The sequence below is a fragment of the Salmo salar genome, chromosome 10, assembly GCF_965601325.2.
Source record: "Salmo salar chromosome 10, fSalSal1, whole genome shotgun sequence".
Taxonomy (NCBI): domain Eukaryota; kingdom Metazoa; phylum Chordata; class Actinopteri; order Salmoniformes; family Salmonidae; genus Salmo; species Salmo salar.
The window spans coordinates 44734145-44761121 of NC_138300.1; the positions used below are offsets into that span (position 1 = coordinate 44734145).

General features: G+C 45.0%; 1 protein-coding gene across 1 annotated transcript in view; it reads right to left on the reverse strand.

The window, feature by feature from the left end:
• col24a1 (collagen type XXIV alpha 1) overlaps positions 1 to 26977 on the reverse strand; it is a 199944-nt gene that overhangs the window by 1838 nt on the left and 171129 nt on the right. The window contains exons 47-59 of the mRNA XM_014123375.3: positions 26067 to 26174; positions 18394 to 18501; positions 18052 to 18159; positions 15034 to 15087; positions 14602 to 14664; positions 11664 to 11717; positions 10812 to 10847; positions 8734 to 8769; positions 8526 to 8552; positions 7226 to 7279; positions 6557 to 6725; positions 6066 to 6175; positions 40 to 279 (exon numbers count right to left, since the gene is read on the reverse strand). Coding sequence (XP_013978850.3) covers positions 40 to 279; positions 6066 to 6175; positions 6557 to 6725; positions 7226 to 7279; positions 8526 to 8552; positions 8734 to 8769; positions 10812 to 10847; positions 11664 to 11717; positions 14602 to 14664; positions 15034 to 15087; positions 18052 to 18159; positions 18394 to 18501; positions 26067 to 26174 — 1167 coding nt within the window. The remainder of the gene's footprint in view (positions 1 to 39; positions 280 to 6065; positions 6176 to 6556; positions 6726 to 7225; positions 7280 to 8525; positions 8553 to 8733; positions 8770 to 10811; positions 10848 to 11663; positions 11718 to 14601; positions 14665 to 15033; positions 15088 to 18051; positions 18160 to 18393; positions 18502 to 26066; positions 26175 to 26977) is intronic.

The following is a 26977-nucleotide window of genomic DNA, read 5'->3' on the forward strand; positions in this document are numbered from 1 at the left end:
GAAAGCATCATATATCTCTCCCTCTCTCCGGCTCCTTACCCTGCATTCGTCTAGTAGCATGTGAGGTTCAAGTAGACTGTCTGCCTCAAACATCTGTCCGTTCCATCCCCTGAATCTTGGTGGTCTGGCCTGATACTCCTGTCCTGGGTCGTCAGCACTGTAGGTGTTTGTGGGGCTGAAGGGAGGGTCACTCAGACAGTGGAAGGTAATGTCCTGACTGGCCTCTGTGCTCAAGAGGTGGAGGAACTTCATCTGAACCTTATGCACACCGAACAACAGCTGTGGAGGGAGCATGGTAAGAGTTAGTGGAGATAACGGAGGCATCTCTTATGATACCTCTCACTGCTCAATACTTCAGATGCATACAGAGACCAGGGGAGTAATACTGCTGGAACACGAGGGAGCGGCACTCCCTTACTCTTTCAAATTTGAGAATATACGGAGCTGGGAAAAATCTCTGGAAAATGATTACTGAAGCTGAATCAATGTCCCACAAGATCCCAAAATGCTGAATTAGTATTTTACATAAAATAACCTAATACAAAAGTATAGCATAGTTACTATCGTAAATTCCGGACTATAAGCCGTAACTTTTTTCCCAGGCTTTGAACCTCGCAGCTTAAACAATGACGCGGCTAATATATGGATTTTTCCCGCTTTCATTTATTTTTTTTCCAAAAAACACATTCTGTGACGTGCTCAGTTTTTTGGAAGTTTTCATTAGACCAATGAAATTGCCGAACGGGTTAAGGTCAAACAACTTTTTTGTTTACTGTTTAGATTAAATCGAGAGCTCTCAAACTTCCCATCATTCTGATTACGGTAGTCATTTTGTCACCCTCATCATGGCAAAGACACGGAGAAATGCATATGATGCAGCTTTCAAGTTGAAGGCGATTGATCTGGCTGTTGGAAAAGGAAATAGAGCTGCTGCACGGGAGCTTGGTCTTAATGAGTCGATGATAAGACGTTGGAAACAGCAGCGTGAGGAATTGACTCAGTGCAAAAAGACAACTAAAGCTTACTGGTAATTTTTTATTTTTTGTTACAAGCCGTGTTTCGTTAAAGCCTATTTATTTTTGTTACAAGCCGTGTTTCGTTAAAGCCTATTTATTTTTGTTACAAGCCGTGTTTCGTTAAAGCCTGTGTAAAGTTAATTTGTTTCAATGTACCGGTAGGCACCTGCGGCTTATAGACACGTGCGGCTTATTTATGTTCAAAATAATATAGATTTTTAAATTCAGTGGGTGCGGCTTATATTCAGGTGCGCTTAATAATCCGGAAATTACGGTATTTTACGCCAAAAACACCTCTTCATTTCTAGTGAGATTTTATGATGGTTAGCTGAAGCTGAATAGTCACATTTATTTCCTAATGCGGCCAACACTCAACAGCCGTGCCACAAGGAAGGATATATTCTTTGATTAAAACAAAATACAACAAAGACTAACAGTTTAACACCATCTGCTCTAATTTGCTCACCAAACAGTAATTCAAGCAGATCTAAATGCATATTCCCATGAAACTGATTGAGATCAAATGATTAGAATGCATACACAGTCTGAACTTTTCACAGATAAAACGTGAAGAATTATCATTCACGTTTGACAGTGATGATGGCCTATTTTGAAATGAGGTATGCCTAAGTTGGTGTTTGAGGGTATTAAAAATATAACATTTTCTTGAGACAATATGTGTGGGCTTAGGCCGACGTTCCAATTGGAGGATGTATTTAGAGCGTTGGGCCAGTAACCGGAAGGTTGCTGGATCGAATGACAAGCTGAAAAGGTAAAAATCTGTCGTTCTGGCCCTGAGCAAGGCAGTCAACCCACTGTTCCCCGGGCGCCGAAGACATCGATGTCGATTCAGACAGCCCCCTGCACCTCTCTGATTCAGAGGGGTTGGGTTAAATGCGGAGGACACATTTCAGTTTAATACATTCAGTTGGACAACTGACTAGGTATCCCCCTTTCCCTTTATTTTCAGCATATTCTGTAATAATATTCTATAGGCTAGGCCTACATCTGTAGGAACAAATTTTGAATGAGAAATGATGATGTAATAAAAATGACATTACACCACTGACTGAGACTGATTATCATTCTTAGCCACCACGACTAGTGAAGGTTTCTCATCAACTGAGGGATAGTGAAATGATACTTGTTAAAAAGGTGGAATTTGTATTATTGATTGCAATGGTCATAAACTGTACAGCACAAGCGGAGAATAAGTCTAAGAAAATTTGAATAATTTTGAATGCCGCCTAACGTTTTTTGGGGTCTTCGTGATTTCACAGCCGAGGCCATGCATGAAATCCTGTCAGTGAATGTTCTGCCATCACAGGCCCCTGAGCCTGTGTTGGGATGTATTTTGGAGTGGACAGTGATTGAAGAAGTGGGATGGGTTTTCTTAGTTGACGTGCTTCATTTTGTATGATGTCGTTTTCCCCCTTTCCCGCAAAGTTTTTTTTTGTTTCTTATTCAATACCCTGTCCAGCTGGTGTCGGCAATGCAGCATTAACATTGGATGCCAACTGCCGGTAAACCCCATCGAAGAAGAGGTAGAGAGAGTACAGGGCTTAGCAGGTCTCTCGCTATAAAGATATGTCTGTCGGCTTGGAAAAGTTGAATATTGAAAAGACTGAGGGAGGCAGAGAATGGGTTTGAATCTGTTGAAGCTAGCAATAACAAGGGAGAGGGTATATCGAGGAAGATTGGTGTCAAGTTCAAACAGAGTGAGCCGGACGCCAGTTTGAGTTCTGGAGGTGAAATGGAAGTGGTAGAAGGTGTTGTGAGGAACTCGGAGCCCGAGCCTTGCATTGATGGACATGGTTATGATAAAGATAAGTTTGGTCCAGTGGGAGTGAGATTTTTGAAGAGGGTGAAACCAGGCCTTTTGGCTATCCATGGGTGGTTTCAGGTTGGGTGGAAAAGATGGTGGATGCTGTTGAGTCGATGAAGGTAACCCGAAGTGGACTTGTAATGTTTCTTTGTGTTTCTTCAGATCAGAGTGAGCATCTGTTTCTTGCTATTTCTGGTGTTTGTTGTCTTGAGTCAGTCTTTACCAGACAAGGTCATGTTAGGATATATCAGTTACCCTGTTAGAGCGTTTGTGGCAAGTCCACTGCGCTGTTTCAGGTGCAAGCAAAAACTAAAGCAGGAAGCACCAGTGACTAGATCAATAAAGAAGTGGTCAGATGATGCAGATGCTAAGCTACAGTACTGTTTTGCTAGCACAGACTTGAATATGTTCCGGGATTCTTCTGATGGTATTGAGGAGTACACCACATCAGTCACTGGCTTCATCAATAAGTGTATCGATGACGTCATCCCCACAGTGACTATACGTACATACCCCAACCAGAAGCCATGGATTACAGGCAACATCCGCACTGAGCTAAAGGGTAGAGCTGTCGCATTCAAGGAGCGGGACTCTAACCCAGGCGCTTTAAGAAATCCCGCTATGCCCTGCTGTGAACCATCAAACAGGCAAAGCGTCAATACAGGACTAAGATTGAATTGTACTACGCCGGCTCCGACGCTCATCAGATGTGGCAGGGCTTGCAAACTATTACAGACTACAAAGGGAAGCACAGCTGCAAACAGCACAGTGGCACGAACATACCAGACGAGATAAATTACTTCTATGCTCGCTCGAGGCAAGCAACATGCATGAGAGCATCAGCTGTTCCGGATGACTGTGTGATCACGCTCTCCATAGCCGTTGTGAGCAAGACCTTTAAACAGGTCAACATTCACAAGGCCGCAGGGCCAGATGGATTACCAGGATGTGTACTCCAAGCATGCGCTGACCAACTGGCAAGTGTCTTCACTGACATTTTCAACCTATCCCTGACTGAGTCTGTAATACCAGCATGTTTCAAGCAGACCACTATAGTCCTTGTGCCCAAGAACGTCTGTAGCCATGAAGTGCTTTGAAAGGCTGGCCATGGCTCACATCAACACCATTATCCCAGAAACCCTAGACCCACTCCAACTTGCATACCGCCCCAACAGATCCACAGTTGATGCAATCTGTATTGCGCTCTACATTGCCCTTTCCCACCTGGACTAAAGGAACACCTATGTGAGAATGCAAATCATTGACTACAGCTTAGCATTCAACACCATAGTACCCTCAAAGCTCATCACTTAGCTAAGGACCCTGGGACTATTTTATTTTATTTAACTAGGCAAGTCAGTTAAGAACAAATTCTTATTTTCAATGATGGCTTAGGAACAGTGGGTTAACTGCCTTGTTCAGGGGCAGAACGACAGATTTTGACCTTGTCAGCTCGGAGATTAGATCTTTCAATCTTTCGGTAACTAGTCCAATGCTCTAACCACTAGGCTACCTGCCGCCGACTAAACACCTCCCTCTGCAACTGGATCCTGGACTTCCTGAGGGGCCGCCCTCAGGTGGTGAGGGAAGGTAACAACACATCCGCCACGCTGATCCTTAACACGGGGACCCATCAGGGGTGCGTGCTCAGTCCCCTCCTGTACTCCCTGTTCACTCATGACTGCATGGCTAGCCATGACTTTAACACCATCATTAAGTTTGCAGATGACACAACAGTGGTAGGCCTGATCACGACAATGATGAGACAGCCTATAGGGATGTCAGAGACCTGGCCGTGTGGTGCCAGGATAACAACCTCTCTCTCAACGTGATCAAGACAAAGAAGATGATTGTGGACTACAGGAAAAGGAGGACCGAACACGCCCCCATTCACAAATACACTGACTTGAATGGGATTTGTGCCACAAATGCTAACATGTTAGTATGTGGAAACAGTGCCAGGGAAACTAAACCACAGCATGGATTAATGCGATCATATCTTGTCCATAGACTGCTTACAGGGTAAGGAAACCAATTTGTCACTTTGTAATTTGGGTGAACTATCCCTTTAATGTTAGCATTTTTCGCACATCATGTTCAAATCATCTATAAGTGACTGTGTTGAGCTTGACAATCAATTTGACACTGAGTGTACAAACATTAGGAACACCTTCCTAATATTGAGTTGCACCCCCTTTTGCCCTCAGAACAGCCTCAATTTGTCAGGGCATGGACTCTACAAGGTTTCGAAAGCATTCCACTGCTGGCCCATGTTGACTCCAATGCATCCCACAGTTGTTGGCTGTATGTCCTGTACCTCTGTAGGTACATGTCCTTGGCTGGATGTCCTTTGGGTGGTGGATCATTCTTCATTCACATGGGAAACTGTTGAGTGTAAAATAACCCACCAGCATTGCAGTTCTTGACACACTCAAACCGGTTCTCCTGGCACCTACTACCACACCCTGTTCAAAGGCCCTTAAATATTTAGTCTTGTCCATCCACCCTCTGAATAGCAAACATACACAATCCATGACTTCTTCGGTGAGGTTTAACGGTGGTTGGCATCCAATATGTTGCATTTCCACTGAACTATAGTATAGATCCATTACACTTTGCGATGGGAAAGGGGAACCGAATAATATACATATATTTTAATTACCCTACCAACTAACCCTATACTCATTAAAACGCATCACCTTATTCCACTACTAACTCTATCTGATCCTACCGCAGGCCAACGGCCTGAGAGGACGGGACACTACCACTCAACACACAATGTAACTCTTCTGAAGTCAAATCCCGTACCCCAAGTTCTTCTCTGCAGCTGCCACCACAATATCTATTTTCTGTGATTTACGTTTCATTTCTACAGTAAAGTTGATAACCATTGCAATGAACACTAAGAAGCCAACCTTATTAAAGCATATATCACTCATTGGCCTATCCCTCTGTGCTGGCACAGATCTACTATTCACAGGGATCCTCTCAGAATCCCTCACCCTTGACGCATCCTCCTATTTCCCAAAAACCGTACAATACTGTTGAAGTTGCAGAGGGAAGGAAGAACGGATGTGTTAGTGAGAATTCGACTTAAGTGGAAGTCAGGATTTGTGAATGTGAATGTGTTTTTCTTTTAAAACTAGATAAAATCTGTTTATTGAATTAGTGCTGCTATGGACCAACTGGAGCCCCTGTGATGATGGAGTGCAGTGCTATGTTACCTTGTTAGAGGCTACTGGGTGGAGACATGACTGCCCGCCTGCCGTGAAGTTACAGAAGACCTCAATGGCGTCTGACGGACATCCCAGGTTAGGGTCGATCCAGTACAGTCCTACAGAGGTACAGGTGTTGGATCTTAACTTTATCACTCTGTTGTTGTAGGACATTTCCAGCAAAGTAGTAAATGCAGACTTGTGGCATATTCAAGGTTCAAAAAGGCTTCTACAGTTTGTAATTTCCAATTTAAATTGTCAAGGCTTGATTTGCCCTAACAAAAAATGTATCAACCCCTACAAAAATATCCATGAATTATAATCCACACAATAATTCACATTTCCTGCTGCTGCAGGATTATTTCCCTGGTCAAATTAAGATAGCAACTACAGTCTATTCTACTGAGTAAATCTGTGAAGATTACTAATATTGATGCAGATCGGGGAAAAGTGTCCATTAAATGGATAAATTCTGTAAATTGGTCCTATGGGGTTCTCACCGTCAGAGAGCTTGTGTTGGCAGTCCAGCAGGTCCTTGCAAAACCGTGCCGGGTTGTCCCGGGTTCCGAGCGGTTTCTTCATGCTCTCGATCACACTGCTCAGGTAGTGCAGGGTCTTAAAGATCCCTGCATTCTGGTCCGAGAGGGACGTCTCCGTGTTCTGGTAGATCTAGGCAAGCAGGGTTAGCATAGTCCACACAGTCCAGAGTGTTGCAGCATGCATGGGAAGAGGTTAGGAGAAAGCCACAGAGACAGCCAATCCAAAGCATGGACACATGGATGAATCAAACATTTCATAAGCATGAATTCACGCAGACACATGCAAGTGTGCATGCATAGAGGCACAACCCATATCCAACCATAGAAACACCATGTCAAGGTATTTAGAAAAGTTGCAAGCAATGTGTTTTGCATGTGTTACACGCAATTAAATAAGGTTAATTTGGAGGCAAGGTCGTGACAGGCACCCACACATTAGTGAAAATACATAGTATAAAAGAGCAAAAAACGAACAGGAAGGTTTTTGTAAATTTTTTTACTGAAAATTGTCACTTAACAGTAAATATCATTAGAGTGAAGATATATCAACAGTGAATGTTACATATGGTAAATATGTTGTCTAAAGTTGAAACTTCTGTCTCGTGTATAGACCAACAGTGAGTGCTTTACCTCTGTCCTCAAGGCACCATTGGACTCAAACAGAGAGTTGTACTCGATTCGTCTCTGAGGATACAACACCAATAAGTACAGTTTAATCACAGAGGCAGTAATAAGCAGAAAGCAGTAAACCAGAGGCCTGTATCAACAAATCTACACATTCTTCAACTTAGTAGGGGCATACTAATCAATGTCACTGAAAGCCTCCTCCCTGATTATTACATAACAGAAATGCCATTGTAGTATTGTAGTTTAGATTTATTGGTTCTATACAACTGTTGAAACAGCTCACAGAGCACAGGGAAAGGAAGGCCACACAGATTACACTGTATGCTCCGCTTCTATGCTACCTCTGGCCCTGCAGCTATAAGACTGTTGCTTTTTCCCATTCCATCAAAAGCCTTATCTAAGCTTAGCCTGGCACCAAGCCTAGGACAGAGAGAGAGAGAGAGAGAGAGAGAGAGAGATAGAGAATACTTTTGAATTCTCAAAATACTCCATCATCAACAGGCTCTGTATTTCAGAAATCACACTGTCAAGTACCCATGGTGCACTGTTCAACTATTTAGCCATTTAAACCATTTATTTTTGAAGAAAACTCAGTTTTTCTCACTGGCTTTCATGTATTTCAAACGTGAGCTTGTCTGAGATGTCGTACTCGATGACAGTTGTTCTCCATTGGAGCGATGCGATTGGTTGGCCAACATTCTGGGGCGGGGCTTAGCGAAGGGTCAATTAAGCATTGAAACTGGCAATAACTTATCATGGCCATGAACTCACAGGAGCCAGTAAATGTTTTGACCCATTTTGGTAACCAGAGCTCACACAATGTCCACTTGGTACACACTGGTTGAATCAACATTGTTTCCACGTCATTTCATTGAAATTACGTTGAATTGACATCTGTGCCCAGTGGGTGCTTGATGTGCAACAAAAGTCAGAAGCTATTCACCAATGTCTTCAGGATGTTGTTTTCCTGAATAGAAGTCAAAGTCATGTACAACAAGAGTTTCCAAACCTTGTCTCTCTGGAAACCCATTACTGACACTTAGAAGAAAGGAAATAAACAGTTGGATCATTAAGTGTTCTTCTATTACAGCCAAATGTTTGACTCATTGGGCTTCCAAATAACTGTTTTTTGGTTAAAGAGATAGTTCACCCAAATTACAAAGTGACAAATTGGTTTATTAGCGAAGGGCTTAGTGAAGGGTCAATTGCCAGGGTTAGAGGTTCCAAGCAAAAGAAAAATATAAATGCTTTATTACAGATTATGTAATTTAATGACTATCTGTGAATCAAACAGGATACTTACGGTCGGGCCAGGAGCACCAGGGGGGCCCTGGGAGAGAGAACACAGAGAAGATTTTGACACAAACACTAAATAAACAGATATAAAGACATATGTCTTCAAAAGACAACGAACCTCATTCTCTATGAACTGCCATAGAACTGTCAAGTAACTGTAAGTAGTAGGGAACCAGTAAGATAGGTTAGGATATAGTAATGGGGGGGACACTTACTCTGGGCCCCGGATGTCCCTGTGGCCCCTGGGGTCCCTGGCACACAAACACAACAACATGGTGTTACAATGGTGTCCAAGCAATGACATAACAGTAAATAGAATATCTGATGCACCTCCACTACTCTCTAGTGCTCTCAAATTCACAAAGATTGCAAAAAATGTATTTGTTGAAATATACACTCAGTGGCCAGGTTATTAGGTAGACCCATCTAGCACCGGGTTGGACATTTTGCCTCCAGAACAGACTGAATTATTCGGGGCATGACGTTCAATCATTGCTCAATTGGTATCAAGGGACCTAAGCAAAACATTCGATAGACTCATGCTGCTTATGCTAAATCCTGACTCTTCCATCAGCATGACGCAACAGGAATTGGGATTCGCCAGACCAGGCAATGTTTTTCCAATCCCCAATTGTCCAGTGTTGGTGATCACTTGCCCACTGGAGCCGCTTCTTCTTGTTTTAGCTGATAGGAGGGGAACCCGGTGTGGTCGTCTGCTGCAATAGCCCATCCTTGACATGTATCAACGAGTTGTGCGTTCCGAGATGCAGTTCTGCACACCACTGTTGTACTGTGCCGTTATTTGTCTATTCGTGGCTCGCCTGTTACCATTCTTGCCATTCTCCTTCAACCTCTCTCATCAACAAGCTGTTTTCGCCCACAGGATTGACGCTGACTGGATGTTTTTTGTTGTTGTTGCACCATTCTCTGTAAACCCTAGACACTGTCATGAGTGAAAAGCCCAGGAGGGTGTCCGTTTCTGAGAAACTGGATCCGGCACGCCTGGCATCGACGATCATAGCACGCTCAAAGTCGCTTAGGTTACTCGTTTTGCCCATTCTAACGTTCAATCAAACAATAACTGAATGCTTCGATGTCTGTCTGCCTGCTTTATATAGCAAGCCATGGCCACCTGACTGTCTACAGGAGGGATCAATTTCAATGAACAGGTGGTGTACCTAATAAACTGGCCACCTAGTGTGTGTTGATATTAACATTATACATTTTGTATAAAATAGCTGCTCTAGTCTAAACCGATCCTATCATAATCATACTTTACAGTCTGAAGAGCTGAAGTGCTGCAGTCAGTACAAAGGGTTCTGTGTTGAGGGCTCTCTTTGTGTTTCTGTAATGGAGCTCTACTGCCCCCACTGGCTGATGAGGGATCTGACAGCACAGTACTATGACAGCAGCCTTCTGCAGACAGCTGGTTCTTATTAGGCCCCTGGGGAGCTGCCTGGAAGTGTGTAAGTGTGTGTGTGTCTGTTTACTGTGTGTGCTTGTGTGTTTTTCTCTCTCTCTCTCTCTCTCTCTCTACTGTTTGTGTGTAACTGCCTATGAGTCTCGATGGGGCTTAGGGAGCCGTGAGAATCTTAAACCAGTTTACACGGCAGAGCGTGAGCTGTGAGAATCTTAAAACAGTTTACACGGCAGAGTGATAGGGAACAGTATACTGTACATTAACCCGGTCATGGCCTGAAGGGGTCCAGCTTTTGTCAAATTAATGTCAGATTTGACTTTTAGCAGGTTAGGAGAACTTACGCAGCAGGTTAGGAGAATTAACGTAGCAGGTTAGGAGAATTAAAGTAGCAGGATAGGACGATTAGGTTAAGGTTAGGAAAAGGGTTAGGGTTAGCTAAAATGCAAAAGCTGGATCCCTTCTAGCCATGACCCATTAATCCCCACAGAGGATCACAGCACTAACATTATGACAAGATATTTCCTGTACACTGCTTACATGAGAGGCAGTAAGGCTCCATGCACAGCCCACAGTGTACTGGAAATCACTCTGCAACAGCTACTTTCACCATGAGTCTACCCAGGTAGCGTGGTTATTACCTCAGGAAACACTGACCATAGCTACAGTTCACACAAACCAAACAAGGCCACGTAATTGCAGGAGGTGTCATCCATAGTTTATAGATTAAACGCCTACGCTGTACTTCATACATAACCTTGTGGTTTTCCAACACCTACCGAGTGTAGCATAGACTGCTTTCTCTCCAATGGATTATAGAACTCTACAGAACGTATTCAGAATAAAAAAAGACCAAGTATTGGATTCAGATCTCACCATTTCCCCATGGCTTCCCTTTGGACCCCTCGGTCCCTGTGGAGGAGAAAATAAGACTTTTAAAATACACCTGTTTCTTTTCAAAGTACAAGTACCCCAATTATTCTGGGTATCCCTCCATTCCATGCAGGTGTTGAACAGTATACTGGTCATGAGCAGCATAGGTCATCCATACATGTTCTCCGCTCTGTTTTGGGACAATTTGTTAAGTTCCTTCCATGAGTGGTCGGTTCTTCTAACTCTGTTATTCCTACAGTATAAAGCCCTTCATATAAGCACAACATACTAGTGACACACCAGGTACTGTAGCAAAGTGTGACTAGACTGGACAGATCTCTATTCCAAACTAACTACCAGGAGAATTACAATGATGGAAAGTACCACTTGAGGCTTGAACTTGATTGATTATGGTTTATGCCTGAGGAGTCATGAATACACACTCTCTCTCTCTAGTCTAGAAAATGTCTGACTTTGACAACAGAGGGGTTTATCAATTCAGGGGATGACCATTATGGAAACACTCCAGTTAGTTAGTTCAACAAAAGCCACATTCACAGGACAGACAGGGCAGAGTGCCCGCTCTTAAAATGGACCATTCTCTCTCTCTCTCTCTCTCTCTCTCTCTCTCTCTCTCTCTCTCTCTCTCTCTCTCTCTCTCTCTCTCTCTCTCTCTCTCTCTCTCTCTCTCTCTCTCTCTCTCTCTCTCTCTCTCTCTCTCTCTCTCTCTCTCTCTCTCTCTCTCTCTCTCTCTCTCTCTCTCTCTCTCTCTCTCTCTCTCTCTCTCTCGTAAAATTGGCAGATACTTGTAGACAAGCACACACACATGGACATGTGCTCACACACTGAACCTACAGGTTTCCCCATTGGGCCAATCATCCCTTCTGGTCCAACAGGTCCACTGAAACCCTGAAACAGACAGATAGAGGAGAGATCAGCACACACACAATTGTTATGCATAATTTATTGCAACAAATCAAATCAAACTTTATTTGTCACATGCGCCGAATACAACAAGTGTAGACCTTACCGTGAAATGCTTACTTTACAAGCCCTTAACCAACAGTGCAGTTCAAGAAAAGTTAAGAAAATATTTACCAAATAACTAAAGTAAAAAATAAAAAAAATATGATGATTTGCAACTTGACTTTGACTTTAACACCAATGACTCGTGACTTAACTTGGACTTGAGCCTTTTGACCCGAACTGATTTGATACCCTCCCCAAGCCCAAACATAGAAAATGACAGACGGAGCTTTGTTCAACATTTGAAGCTGCACTAAGGACGGTAAGTCGTGGCTAATATAGCCGACAGCTATATCATTCATAACTTTGCCAGTGTTTGCATGTTGGCTAACGTAACGTTAAATCAATGAGCCTCCACACAGACAGTCAGTCAGTGCGGGAACGTGATCATTGCATCCAAGATTGAGCTACAACTGGCTTGGCAGTTGGTAGCCTAAATCCTGCCTGATGTTACTGCTGTTTTTAAAGCCATTGACATATGTTAGCCTACTGTAACTGTGTGTGTGTGTGTGTTACGGTTGGGCGATTGTGTACAAGCCTACATCGCCCGATTCCATGGAAATATAAAGTTTATTTGGAAAGTAATAAATATATTTTTAAAAGCATTCATGATTTGCGTAAATGTAATATACTATTACTCTTGTTAAAAATATGAAATGGTATTACATTTGGTGAAGAGCACATTATGACTTGTTTAGGACTCAAGACTTGACTTGATACTTGTCGGTCTTGACTTGAGACTTGAGTGCTAAGACTTGAGACTTACTTGTGACTTGTAAAGCTGTTAAGAAGCTGTTAAGGAACCTTTTGGTCCGTTACTTGGTGTTCCGGTACCGCTTGCCGTGCGGTAGCAGAGAAAACAGTCTATGACTTGGGTGACTGGAGTCTGACAATTTTATGGGCTTTCCTCTGACACCGCCTATTATATAGGTCCTTGATGGCAGGAAGCTTGGCCCCAGTGATGTACTGGGCTGTACGCACTACCCTCTGTAGTGCCTTACGGTCAGATGCCAAGCAGTTGCTATACCGTGATGCAACTGGTCAGGACACTCTTGATGGTGCAGCTGTAGAACTATTTGAGGATCTGGGGACCCATGCCAAATATTTTCAGTCTCCTGAGGGGGAAAAGGTTTTGTTGTGCCCTCTTCACGACTGTCTTGGAGTGCTTGAACCATGTTAGTTTGTTGGTGATGTGGACACCAAGGAACTTGCTCTCGTGCATGCTTCAGTGTTGCTTGTCTCGAAGCGAGCATAAAAGGCATTTAGCTTGTCTGGTAGCGTCGCAGCACTGGGCAGCTCGCATCTGGGTTTCCCTTTGCAGTCCGTAATAGTTTTCAAGCCCTGCCACATCCGATGACCATCAGAGCCGGTGTAGTAGGATTCAATCTTAATCCTGTATTGACACTTTGTTTGTTTGATGGTTCGTCTGAGGGCATAGCGGATTTCTTATAAGCGTCCGGACTAGTGTCGCTCCTTGAAAGCGGCAGCTCTAGCCTTTAGCTTGATGCGGATGTTGCCTGTAATCCGTGGCTTCTGATTAGGATATGTACGTATAGTCACTGTAGGGACGACGTCGTTGATGTACTTATTGATGAAGCCGATGACTGAGGTAATATACTCCTCAATGCCATTGGATGAATCCCGGAACATATTCCAGTCTGTGCTAGCAAAACAGTCCTGTAGCATAGCATCCGCATCATCTGACCACTTCCGTATTGAGCGAGTCACTGGTACTTCCTGCTTTAGTTTTTGCTTGTAAGCAGAAATCAGGAAGATAGAATTATGGTCAGATTTGCCAAATGGAGGGCGGGGGAGAGCTTGTATGCATCTCTGTGTGTGGAGTAAAGGTGGTCTAGAGTTTTTTTCCCTCTGGTTCCACGTGGCATGCTGGTAATAATGTGGTAAAACTGATTTAAGTTTGCCTGCATTAAAGTCCCTGGCCACTAGAACCGCCACTTCTGGATGAGCATTTTCTTGCTTGCTTATGGCCTTATACAGCTGGTTGAGTGCAGTCTCAGTGCCAGCATCAGTCTGTGGTGGTAAATAGATGGCTACGAATAATATAGATGAGAACTCTCTTGGTACATAGTGTGGTCTACAGCTTATCATAAGGTACTCTACCTCAGGCGAGCAATACCTTCGAGACTTCTTTAATATTAGACATCGCGCACCAGCTGTTATTGACAAAAAGACACACACCCCCACCCCTCGTCTTACCAGACGTAGCATCTCTGTTCTGCCGGTGAATGGAAAATCCTGCCAGCTCTATATTATCTGTGTCGTCGTTCAGCCACAACTCGGTGAAACATAAGATATTACAGTTCTTAATGTCCCGTTGGTAGGATAATCATAATCAAGTCATCAATTTTATTTTCCAATGATTGCATGTTAGCAAGTAGAAAGGAAGGCAGTAGGAGTTTACTCGCTCGCCTACGGATTCTCAGAAGGCAGCCCGATCTGTGTCCTCTTTTCCTCTGTCTTTTCTTCATCAAAATGTCGGGGATCTGGGTCTGTTCCCGGGAGAACAGTATATTCTTCTCGTCAGACTCCATAAAGGAAAAAGTATCTTCCAGTTCGTGGTGAGTAATCGCTGTTATTTTCAGTCATACGAGACGGTAGCAGCAACGTTATGTACAAAATAAGTATAAATATAAGTTACAAACAATGCAAAAAAACTAACAAAATAGCACAATTGGTTAGGAACATGTAAAACGTCAGCCATCCTCTTCAGCACCATCTTAACAGTAAGTGCTGATTCTGTACTTACCAGAATGCCAACAGGACCTTTCGGACCAGGTATGCCTTTGAAACCCAAATCTCCATTTGGCCCCTATGAAAAACACAGAGCAGTCATTTGATTGATCACTGCTAATTGATCATGTCTATAAGAATACATTTAGCTTGTCAGTGGAGGGCGTAAGGTTAGTATTATTTAACTATGCAAGTCAGTAAGAACAAATTCTTAATAACAATGAGCCTACACCAGCCAATTGTGCGCCACACATGGGACTCCCAATCACAGCCAGATGTGATACAGCCTGGATTTGAACCAGGGACTGTAGTGACACTTCTTTCACTGAAATGCAGTGCCTTAGACCGCTGCGCCACTCGGGAGCCTAATATATAGGGCCGAATAGCTCATCGAGGGCAGACAAGGATGGTGAATGTCTGTGGTGATCTCTCAGAGCCTCTGACTCACCTTAGGTCCTGGAAAACCAGAGAAGCCAATCATCCCCAGGTCTCCCGGCTCCCCCTGCAGGCCAGAGAAACAAACACACTCTGGTACAACTGGAACACAAATGAAACACAACTCAATCACAAGACAAAATGACACGCTGATACAACTCAATCACAAGACAATAAGACACTCTGACACAACTCAATCACAAGACAATAAGACACTGACACAACTCAATCACAAGACAATAAGACACTGACACAACTCAATAACAAGACAATAAGACACAACTCAATCACAAGACAATAAGACACTGACACACCTCAATCACAAGACAATAAGACACTGACACACCTCAATCACAAGACAATAAGACACTGACACAACTCAATCACAAGACAATAAGACACTGACACAACTCAATAACAAGACAATAAGACACAACTCAATCACAAGACAATAAGACACTGACACAACTCAATCACAAGACAATAAGACACTGACACAACTCAATCACAAGACAATAAGACACTGACACAACTCAATCACAAGACAATAAGACACTGACACAACTCAATAACAAGACAATAAGACACTGACACAACTCAATAACAAGACAATAAGACACTGACACAACTCAATCACAAGACAATAAGACACTGACACACCTCAATCACAAGACAATAAGACACTGACACACCTCAATCACAAGACAATAAGACACTGACACAACTCAATCACAAGACAATAAGACACTCTGACACAACTCAATCACAAGACAATCTGACACTCTGACACAACTCAATCACAAGACAATAAGACACTGACACAACTCAATCACAAGACAATAAGACACTGACACAACTCAATCACAAGACAATAAGACACTGACACAACTCAATCACAAGACAATAAGACACTGACACAACTCAATAACAAGACAATAAGACACTGACACAACTCAATAACAAGACAATAAGACACTGACACAACTCAATCACAAGACAATAAGACACTGACACACCTCAATCACAAGACAATAAGACACTGACACAACTCAATCACAAGACAATAAGACACTCTGACACAACTCAATCACAAGACAATCTGACACTCTGACACAACTCAATCACAAGACAATCTGACACTCTGACACAACTCAATCACAAGACAATAAGACACTGACACAACTCAATCACAAGACAAGAAGACACTGACACAACTCAATAACAAGACAATAAGACACTGACACAACTCAATCACAATACAAGAAGACACTGACACAACTCAATCACAAGACAAGAAGACACTGACACAACTCAATCACAATACAAGAAGACACTGACACAACTCAATCACAATACAAGAAGACACTGACACAACTCAATCACAATACAAGAAGACACAACTCAATCACAAGACAAGAAGACACAACTCAATCACAAGACAAGAAGACAACTCAATCACAAGACAAAATGACACTATGATACAACTCAATCACAAGACAATAAGACACTCTGACACAACTCAATCACAAGACAATAAGACACAACTCAATCACAAGACAATAAGACACTGACACAACTCAATCACAAGACAATAAGACACTGACACAACTCAATCACAAGACAATAAGACACTGACACAACTCAATCACAAGACAATAAGACACTGACACAACTCAATCACAAGACAATAAGACACAACTCAATCACAAGAAAATAAGACACTCTGACACAACTCAACCACAAGACAATAACGCAACCACAAATCGCTCTGATTTGTGGTTGTTGCCTCAAAAAGGTAGAGTGTGAAGTTAGTAGGCTATGTTATGAAACCATTTAACCTAGTTTCTGTTCCATATTCTCCCTCCTTGTTATGTATTCCAGACAGGGGTTTGGTCTCTGGTTTGCTCTCTGGTTGCCCTCTCATCCATTATCTTGTCTAACTCCAAGGAACCCGCAGACACAGAAACTAGGACATAAGAATGGTGGGTCCCTTATCGGTCAGTCTGGAGATAGTAGCACTGTCTGAGCACCTCCCCCGTCCCTGTCCCATGTCTGTCTGTCTGCCTGCCTGCCTGTCTATCTATCTGTCCTCAGCAGTGGCAGAAGACGGCCTGTGTTTGCACAGCTAATCACAAATTCATCAGATCAATGTGATTTCTTGAATTGAATGAAAGTTTCTAAATTGCTTTCAACACCTCGTGCACATAGCGGTGGGGGCAATGTAGCTGTGGCAGCCTATCAGAATATTTGGAGGTGTGGCTAATTGGGAGCGTGACTTTCACTGTGTTCTTTTTGCCAACCCGTGATAGTGAATTTCATTACAGTTATTGTGGCCTATTGTACTTGTAATCCAATTTTAAACTAGTATACGGCCAGCATCTGTAATGATACTTGCACAATGATGTAATGTAATGATACTTGCATGTTATATTAAACAGCCTGATAAGTTTTATGTGTTAAGGTAGCCATTGCTTGGTTATGATATTGTGGTTTCTAAATGTGAAGGTCTTCTGTAAAGAATACGTTTGAAAACATTATTTAAAGTTACTGAACAAACTTACTTGTTTAATTTCTAGGGAATTAGTTCAAATGCTTGTAACCCAATTGAAGAAATTTCAATAGGTAATTCCAAAGTCAAAAGTAAACTTGGGACCAGATGAAAAAATGGGTTGTATTTACATGAAATATTACTTTGTATTTGTTATTTAATAGGTTCAACCAAAGGGGGAAAGTAGTTTGAGTATTGAAAGAAATAGGTAGCAAATTGAAATACAATTTGAAGTCAAATATATTATATAAGAAATATTAAAGGTGGCATTGAATTATATATTTGCTTTCAACAAATGTCGTTTTCTTTTTTAATTGAGAAAAACACTTTTTTTTGGTTGATCTAAATATTCATTTTTTATGATGTTGCTTAAACCTTTTCTGAGCTGTTTATGGAAAATATATGATGCTGTGAATAACCTGTGACCAGTTAGCGGAGCATTGGTGATATTCTACAATGGCTAGATGGACTCTGGACACTCACTGGTTGTCCTTTGAGTCCTGGGTCTCCTATCCTGCCTTGGTCTCCGGATGAGCCCTCCATGCCTTTGATTCCTGGGGTCCCCCTCTCTCCTGCCAAGCCAGACTCTCCCTGGAAACAATACATAGGGGTCAGAGGTCACAGGGTAGAAGGTGGGACTGGCCTGGTCCCAGATCTGTTTGTGCTGTCCTGCCAACTCCACTGGTCATTGTCATGCACAACACTATAGGAGTTGGCTATATAGTACAGATCTGGGACCAGGCTAGGGTGGTACTGTAAAGTTAATGGTGAGGGGTCATAGGGTGTGGGGTGAAGAGGGTACTGGGTGTAGGCTAAGTAGATTACCTTCTCTCCAGCAGGCCCCCTCTCTCCGACCAACCCAGGCAGACCAAGTTCCCCCCTGGGACCAGGTAGTCCTGCCGACCCCTCCTGCCCCACGGTGCCACGCTGGCCCTGACAGAGATAGCACAGACAGTCAACATGTGCGCACTAAATCATTGTTGACATGCTGTAAGATAAGCATGAAAAACACTGCTAATGAAATGGTATGTTGTCAAGTGACAGTGACATTCAATCAGGACTGATTCATGGCCTAGGCCTTTGAAAAGTCAAATACTTAACAGTCAGATATTTGCTTATAAAACATCAATACAAATGACTGACTGTTGTTGAACTGTTACAGTGCGCAGAGCTGCCGGCGACCACAATAATTTCCTGTTCCATCAGTGGGCCAGCGGCAGCCCGGGTCGAGGAGAGGGGAGTCAGTCATATTAGAATAACAGATGGAATGAGCCGTCGCCGGCCCGCTGGCCGTAAGTACAGCAACGTCTGTTACTGTCTCGCCTCGCCGGCCGTGAGGTGTAAGGATAACTCATGTCACCGCCGGGATAAAAAATAATCAGGAAGTGGTTTGGAATTACAGAGCTCTAGGTTTGTTGGTAGAACCTCAATCCCCAGGGCTGGAGAGAGGTCTTGCATGAGAAGAGGTACTGTAGCTGTCTCAGTCATTAGATCAGCGGGAGATTTAATTCTGGCCTGGAAATACACGACACACACGCCCATCTGCACTCATTCACACACAACCCACTCAAGTGAGACACATGGGCAATAATGTCCCATCCACCTGATCACGGTAAGGGCTCTGGTCTGAGAACAACTTTGTTCTTTCTCAACCTTAACACGTATTTTTGACAGACATGTTAACCCTTTACATCGGTGGGAATTGGCCTATATGGATAGGGCTACATTTACATTTCTTACAGAAGAAATATGAAAAGCATATGCATAACCATGGTAGTAATTGAAAGGGAACAGTTTGGAGATAAAGGGACAATTATTAGACCAAAGGTGAGTACACAACAGTTCACCTGAAACAAGACTGAATCCAAACATCGAAACATTACACTGTTGATTTTATGTGCATTTTACATGTGCTTTTTGCAGCATTTGTTGATAGCAAAATCTGAAAATACTCTGGATACATTCACTAACATGATAAAACTATTACTGGAAAGTGTGGCGTAGGTGCAACATATGACAAAAAAATGGCAAGGATTTGAGTGAGAGGACTAACTGGAGTCTCCAAGTGTCCACACAACTCTCCAAAATGTGCACAGTTCCTAAGCAATTTCAATGCACTTTTATGACTCAAAGAAGAGTCTTCAACTATAAGGTACTTTTTGAGCTATCTTAGTTGTGCTGTTTAGGAACTAGAGCAAGTACACTTGTAGTTGTTTCATTTGGAACACAACTCTGAATACCCGCCATCACACAATTACTGCTGTTTGTTTATGCAATCCGAAAACGGTCCATTATAAATCGCAATCTGGGTAAGGTGGGCATGATTTGAAAGCTTGTTCTATTTGCCAACATGACTAGCTAAGTTATAAAATATGATCTTACAGTGTTAGGCTTTCACAAGGCAATTTAGAGAAACATACGTTATTTTTGGAGCGCATTAGAAAGGAGTCATGAGTGGATTCAGGTGCGTGTACCGCAGCGACTTTTCTTCACAATAAACAAACATAGGCTCATTCTGTTAAGAACAACCCAGGGTATAACGCCATGTCATCGTGTAACTGTAAATCAAACAAAGCGATCATAAACGTTGACACTGTATATGATTTGGAAATGTGAAGTACACATTTGGACCGTATGGGTGTTTGGCTTGATTGTATGTGTAACGCCCTGGCCATAGAGAGGGGTTTTTTGTTCTTTATTTTGGTTAGGCCAGGGTGTTACATTGGGTGGGCGTTTTATGTTATTTTTCTATGTTTTTGTATTTCTTTGTTTTGGGCCGTGTGTGGCTCCCAATCAGGCACAGCTGAAGTTCGTTGTTGTTGATTGGGAGTCACACATAAGTGCATGTTTTTCCATTGGGGTTTTGTGGGTAATTTTTTATGTCATTGTGTTTCACCTGACAGGACTGTTTGGCTGTCAGTTTCTTATTTTGTAGTTGTATAGTGTTCCGTTTAATAATTAAATATGATGAACACTAACTCCGCTGCGTTTTGGTCCACTCTCTCTCACGGCAGACGTTACAGAATTACCCACCAAACAAGGACCAAGCAGGGGAGGAAGGAGCAGCACCAGGAGAGCAGCATGATGGACTCATGGACGTGGGAACAAATACTGGACGGAGAGGGACCATGGACTCAGGCTGGGGAGTATCGCGTCCCGCAGTGGGAGATCGAAGCGGCGAGAGCGGAGAGGCGATGGTATGACATGAGAGAGCTGCTGGTTTGGTGCATAAGGCACGGCATTCGCCCTACGGAGCGTGTCAGTGAATTGATGTCACCTGAGTCAGTTCTCCATACTCGTCCTGAGGTGCGTGCTAGCCGTCTGTTGAAGACTGTGCCTGTGCCCAGAAACAGGCCTCCTGCATGTCTTCCCAGCCCTGCACGTCCTGTGCCTATGCCCAGAACCAGGCCTCTTGCATGAATTCCCATCCTGGTCAAGCCCGTGCCTCCTCCTCGGACCAGTCCTCCAGTGGGTTTCCCCATCTTGGTTAAGCGTGTGCCTCCTCCTGGGACCAGGCCTCCAGTGGGTCTCCCCATCCTGGTCTGTCCTGTGCCTGCTCCTCGGACCAGGCCTCCAGTGGGTCTCCCCATCCTGGTTAAGCCTGTGCCTCCTCCTCGGACCAGTCCTCCAGTGGGTTTCCCCATCTTGGTTAAGCGTGTGCCTCCTCCTGGGACCAGGCCTCCAGTGGGTCTCCCCATCCTGGTCTGTCCTGTGCCTGCTCCTCGGACCAGGCCTCCAGTGGGTCTCCCCATCCTGGTTAAGCCTGTGCCTCCTCCTCGGACCAGTCCTCCAGTGGGTTTCCCCATCTTGGTTAAGCCTGTGCCTCCTCCTTGGACCAGGCCTCCAGTGGGTCTCCCCATCCTGGTCTGTCCTGTGCCTGCTCCTCGGACCAGTCCTCCAGTGGGTTTCCCCATCTTGGTTAAGCCTGTGCCTGCGCCCAGAAACAGGCCTCCTGCATGTCTTCCCAGCCCTGCACGTCCTGTGCCTATGCCCAGAACCAGGCCTCTTGCATGTCTTCCCATCCTGGTCAAGCCCGTGCCTCCTCCTCGGACCAGTCCTCCAGTGGGTTTCCCCATCTTGGTTAAGCGTGTGCCTCCTCCTGGGACCAGGCCTCCAGTGGGTCTCCCCATCCTGGTCTGTCCTGTGCCTGCTCCTCGGACCAGGCCTCCAGTGGGTCTCCCCATCCTGGTTAAGCCTGTGCCTCCTCCTCGGACCAGGCCTCCAGTGGGTCTCCCCATCCTGGTTAAGCCTGTGCCTCCTCCTCGGACCAGTCCTCCAGTGGGTTTCCCCATCTTGGTTAAGCCTGTGCCTCCTCCTTGGACCAGGCCTCCAGTGGGTCTCCCCATCCTGGTCTGTCCTGTGCCTGCTCCTCGGACCAGTCCTCCAGTGGGTTTCCCCATCTTGGTTAAGCCTGTGCCTGCGCCCAGAAACAGGCCTCCTGCATGTCTTCCCAGCCCTGCACGTCCTGTGCCTATGCCCAGAACCAGGCCTCTTGCATGTCTTCCCATCCTGGTCAAGCCCGTGCCTCCTCCTCGGACCAGTCCTCCAGTGGGTTTCCCCATCTTGGTTAAGCGTGTGCCTCCTCCTGGGACCAGGCCTCCAGTGGGTCTCCCCATCCTGGTCTGTCCTGTGCCTGCTCCTCGGACCAGGCCTCCAGTGGGTCTCCCCATCCTGGTTAAGCCTGTGCCTCCTCCTCGGACCAGGCCTCCAGTGGGTCTCCCCATCCTGGTCAATCCTGTGCCTCCTCCTAGGACCAGGCCACCAGTGGGTCTCCCCATCCTGTTCCGTCCTGTCCCACCTCCCAGGACTAGGCCTCCAGTGGGTCTCGCCAGTTCGGAGCCGCCAGAGCCGCCCGCCAGTCCGGAGCCGCCAGAGCCGCCCGCCAGTCCGGAGCCGCCAGAGCTGCCCGCCAGTCAGGAGCCGCCCGCCAGTCAGGAGCCGCCAGAGCCGCCCGCCAGTCAGGAGCCGCCAGAGCCGCCCGCCAGTCAGGAGCCGCCAGAGCCGCCCGCCAGTCAGGAGCCGCCAGAGCCGCCCGCCAGTCAGGAGCCGCCAGAGCGGCCCGCCTGTCCGGAGCCGCCAGAGCGGCCCGCCTGTCCGGATCCGCCAGAGCGGCCCGCCTGTCCGGATCCGCCAGAGCGGCCCGCCTGTCCGGATCCGCCAGAGCGGCCCGCCTGTACGGATCTGCCAGAGTGGCCCGCCTGTCCGGGCGCAGCAAGGGACACCCGCCAGCCGGACGCAGCCATCGCCGCCCGCCAGCCGGGCGCAGCCAGGGTCGTCCGCCAGCCGGGCTCAACCAGGGTCGCCCGCCAGCCGGGCGCAACAAGGGTCGCCCGCCAGCCGGGCGCAGCCAGGGTCATCCGCCAGTCGGGCGCAGCAAGGGTCACCCGCCAGCCGGGCGCAGCCATCGCCGCCCGCCAGCCGGGTGCAGCCAGGGTCGTCCGCCAGCCGGGCGCAACAAGGATCGCCCGCCAGCCGGGCGAAGTCAGGGTCGCCCACCAGACCTTCGGCGCGGCCAGGTGCGCCACCTAAGAGGGCGACGCCAAGGGTGGGGCAGAGGCCACATCCCGAAACCTGAGCCGCCGCCGTAAGAAGGCCCACCCAGACCCTCCCCTTCAGTGTCAGGTTTTGTGGCCGGAGTCCGCACCTTGGGGGGGTACTGTAACGCCCTGGCCATAGAGAGGGGTTTTTTGTTCTTTATTTTGGTTAGGCCAGGGTGTTACATTGGGTGGGCGTTCTATGTTCTTTTTCTATGTTTTTGTATTTCTTTGTTTTGGGCCGTGTGTGGCTCCCAATCAGGCACAGCTGAAGTTCGTTGTTGTTGATTGGGAGTCACACATAAGTGCATGTTTTTCCGTTGGGGTTTTGTGGGTAATTGTTTCTGTCATTGTGTTTCACCTGACAGGACTGTTTGGCTGTCAGTTTCTTATTTTGTAGTTGTATAGTGTTCCGTTTAATAATTAAATATGATGAACACTAACTCCGCTGCGTTTTGGTCCACTCTCTCTTATGGCAGACGTTACAGTATGACATCAAAGTGGTATTTATTATAATCCTCAACGTCTCATCTTTCAAAATACATAGAGTCATCTTAATTTACAGCTTTCCCCTCACTTAGACAACAAATATTCGCAAAAGTTGCCCAATTACCAGAACAGCAATCAGTCAAAAGCCATACAGCGCTTTGAAGCGCAGAGCCAGGGCTCTGACGTCATGTATATAATGTTACCGAACAGTGATTACATTTCAATTTAGGTGCTTATTAGTGCCCAAAACTGCCATTTTCAACCAGTATAGAGGCATGAGTGTAAAAGGCTACCCAAATATAATAAATAAACCCCTTTAGCATTACTACTCTGGCTAAGTGGATTGAGTGGCAAAAGTGCAACTAATGTACTACCTGCACCCAATGGAATTAATTAGGGAGAGACCAGGAGAGAAAGAGGAAGCAAGAGAGACAGAGAGGAGACAGAGAGGAGAGAGAGACAGAAGGAGATAGAGACAGAGAGGCAGAGAGGAGAGAGAGACAGAAGGAGGTAGAGAGAGACAGAGAGGCAGAGAGGAGAGACAGAAGGAGATAGAGAGGGACAGAGAGGCGGAGAGGAGAGAGAGACAGAAGGAGACCGAGAGAGACAGAGAGGCAGAGAGGAGAGACAGAAGGAGATAGAGAGGGACAGAGAGGCGGAGAGGAGAGAGAGACAGAAGGAGATAGAGAAAAACAGAGTGATAGACAGCTAGTGGTCAGACTGTTTGGTCAGTAAGATAATACTAGATTTGGGGGATGGTGCTCAGGTCAGGGGGACACAGAGGCTAGTCTATGATATGGTCCCCTAACTCCGTCTGACACAAGTTAGACCCACAGAGAGACAGAAACAATTACTGCCAGGCATGTACCATTCACTGGTTACGCCATTCAACCAATTCAGAAAAGGGACATGGAGGGAGAGGAAGAGAAATAGGAGGAAAGGGAAGACAGAAGAGGAGGAGGATGAGGAAGAAAATGGTGATGATAATGATGAAGAGTTGAACAAGTAGTGGAGGAGGAAGAGGAGGAAGAGGAGGAGGACAGAGTGTACTGTAAAACACTCCAGTAGGTCGGCTCCTCTAGGGTAGCTGAAGCAGTAGTTCTGACAGTATTGTTTTCCCTTGGGAGGTAATGTAGTTACAGTATGTGTGTAAAATCACCCTGGTTGTTTCCTGCTGGGATATCCCTCCCTGTCAGAGAGAGTCTATGTGTTTTCACCGTAAAGAACTCACTCCCTAACCGCATCTGTGCCACCAGACCTGCTTCTTATGTAACTGACAGACAGGGTGGCTAATACTGAAGGTCCTCCACTGTCGGTCTGGCTGTCTGAGTAGCAGGGGAAAACTAAAGGACATCCATGCATGAAATACCCACATACTCAGGGCTGCCGGGGATGCAGACTTTAGTATAAAGAATCCCACTGATCTCTGACCACAGAAACCCAATCAAATCAAATAAGCCATTTAATGACCAGTCATTTCCTGACAAATAAGCTTCAGCACTTTAAACACAGCTGGTGGGAGCAGGGTCCGTATTCATTAAGCCTCCCAGTGTGCAGGAGTGCTGAACTAGGATCAGTTTCTCCTTTTAGATTATAATTGCTGGACAGGGTAGACCTGATGCTAGATCAGTATAAGAATACGGGCCCAGAAGGAGAGGGAGAAGGGAAAGGGAGGGGCAGCCATATTTCAGTCTTCTAAAGCTCCATTTCTCCTGTGATATGTTGATTTACTGGATTACAGGAGTCTTTCCATCCTGGTTGCAGTCTAACCACAATCACATTAATAATGTGTTGTTGTCTTAATCTACTTAAAGGATTTTTGTTCTTCATTAGTCCACTGTTCCCAAGATGTTTTCAATGTCAGCAGTCAAATTTTCAAGATTTAGGATTTTCAAGAAGTATTCATTTTGCATCATGTGATGCATTATGCATCATCATTATGATGTGGCAAGTGACACTTTGCTTCTTGAAAATCCAATATCTTGAAAACTTGATTGCTGACATGGACTAATGAAAGAAATACTATAATATAGTTTTGAGTGTATTTTTCCTTTAATAATGGGATAATCTCATAACTTTATTCAGCCCATTCCTCAGTTTGGCCATTGTTGGAGATTTACTGTGACGCTAGCTAGTGTTGTGATTGCGTGTAATGTCACAAGAGAAATAGATAGAGGTTTTGAGCGAGGAGACGTGGTAAAACGAAATAAGAAAGGGGTCACTGGATCGTAAACTTTATTCTGATTCAGAGAGCGGGTCAGACTGTCAGCTACAAACATGTAACGATGCTGAGAGAATGGCTCTCTTCAAGTTTGCTTACACAATGTAATAATCCCGACTCTTACTGTGACCTACTGTAGAGCACGGACAGGGCAAGAGTTTGTTTATGGACAGATTATAGGGCCCCATTCTGTGTGTGTGTGTGTGTGTGTGTGTCCGTGTGTGTGTGTGTGAGGGACAGGATATGATGCCTACCTGTCGCCCAGTCTTCCCTGGAAATCCTGGTAACCCAACTAGTCCTGGAGGACCGTCAGGCCCAGCGTATCCCTCCATGCCTCTGGGTCCAAGTAAACCAACTTCGCCCTGGGAAATACAAAACAACAATATCAAACTCAATCTGTCGTGTCTCCATGACAATACTTGTAAAGGCATTAGTTATGGGCGCTAACGTGAATATTCAGGTCTTAGCCAGTTGAGGTCACTTCTCACTGTAATGCATTTTATCCAACCAACTACACTACGATACACTACCGCTCTAATCTCCCAACCTTCCCCAGTCCCCCACGGCCTTCTCCCCCTTAGTTGGCTGTATATAAATCTACCTTCAGAGACATCTGGAATAAAGAGATACATTCCCAACTGGCAGTGATGGCCTGGGATCTATATCTGTTTTATGGAAAATAAAGGGAAGTGCATTTTGACCTCAACATATTGTCATGTGCTCTAATATTGTATAGACTGACTATATACAGCACTGAACATTTTGTCCTGCTACTTTAACGAAACAAACCCAATGAAATGTCATGTCATGGAGAGTACATGTACTGGACATTGTTATGGACTTCTCTGTAAATATGAAATCAAATAAAATTGTATTTGTCACATGTGCCGAATACTGACAAGCCCTTAGCCGACAATGCAGTAAAAAAATAAAAATAGTTAAGAAAATAATTACTAAATAAACGAATGTAAAAAAAGTAACACAATAAAATAACAATAACGAAACTATATACAGGGGGTACCGGTAGTTAGTCAATGTGCGGGGTTACAGGTTAGTTGAGGTAATTGATGTAATATGTACATGTACCGTAGGTAGGGGTAAAGTGACTATGCATAGATAATAAACAGAGTAGCAGCAGTGTAAAAAAAAGAGGGGGGGGGGGGGG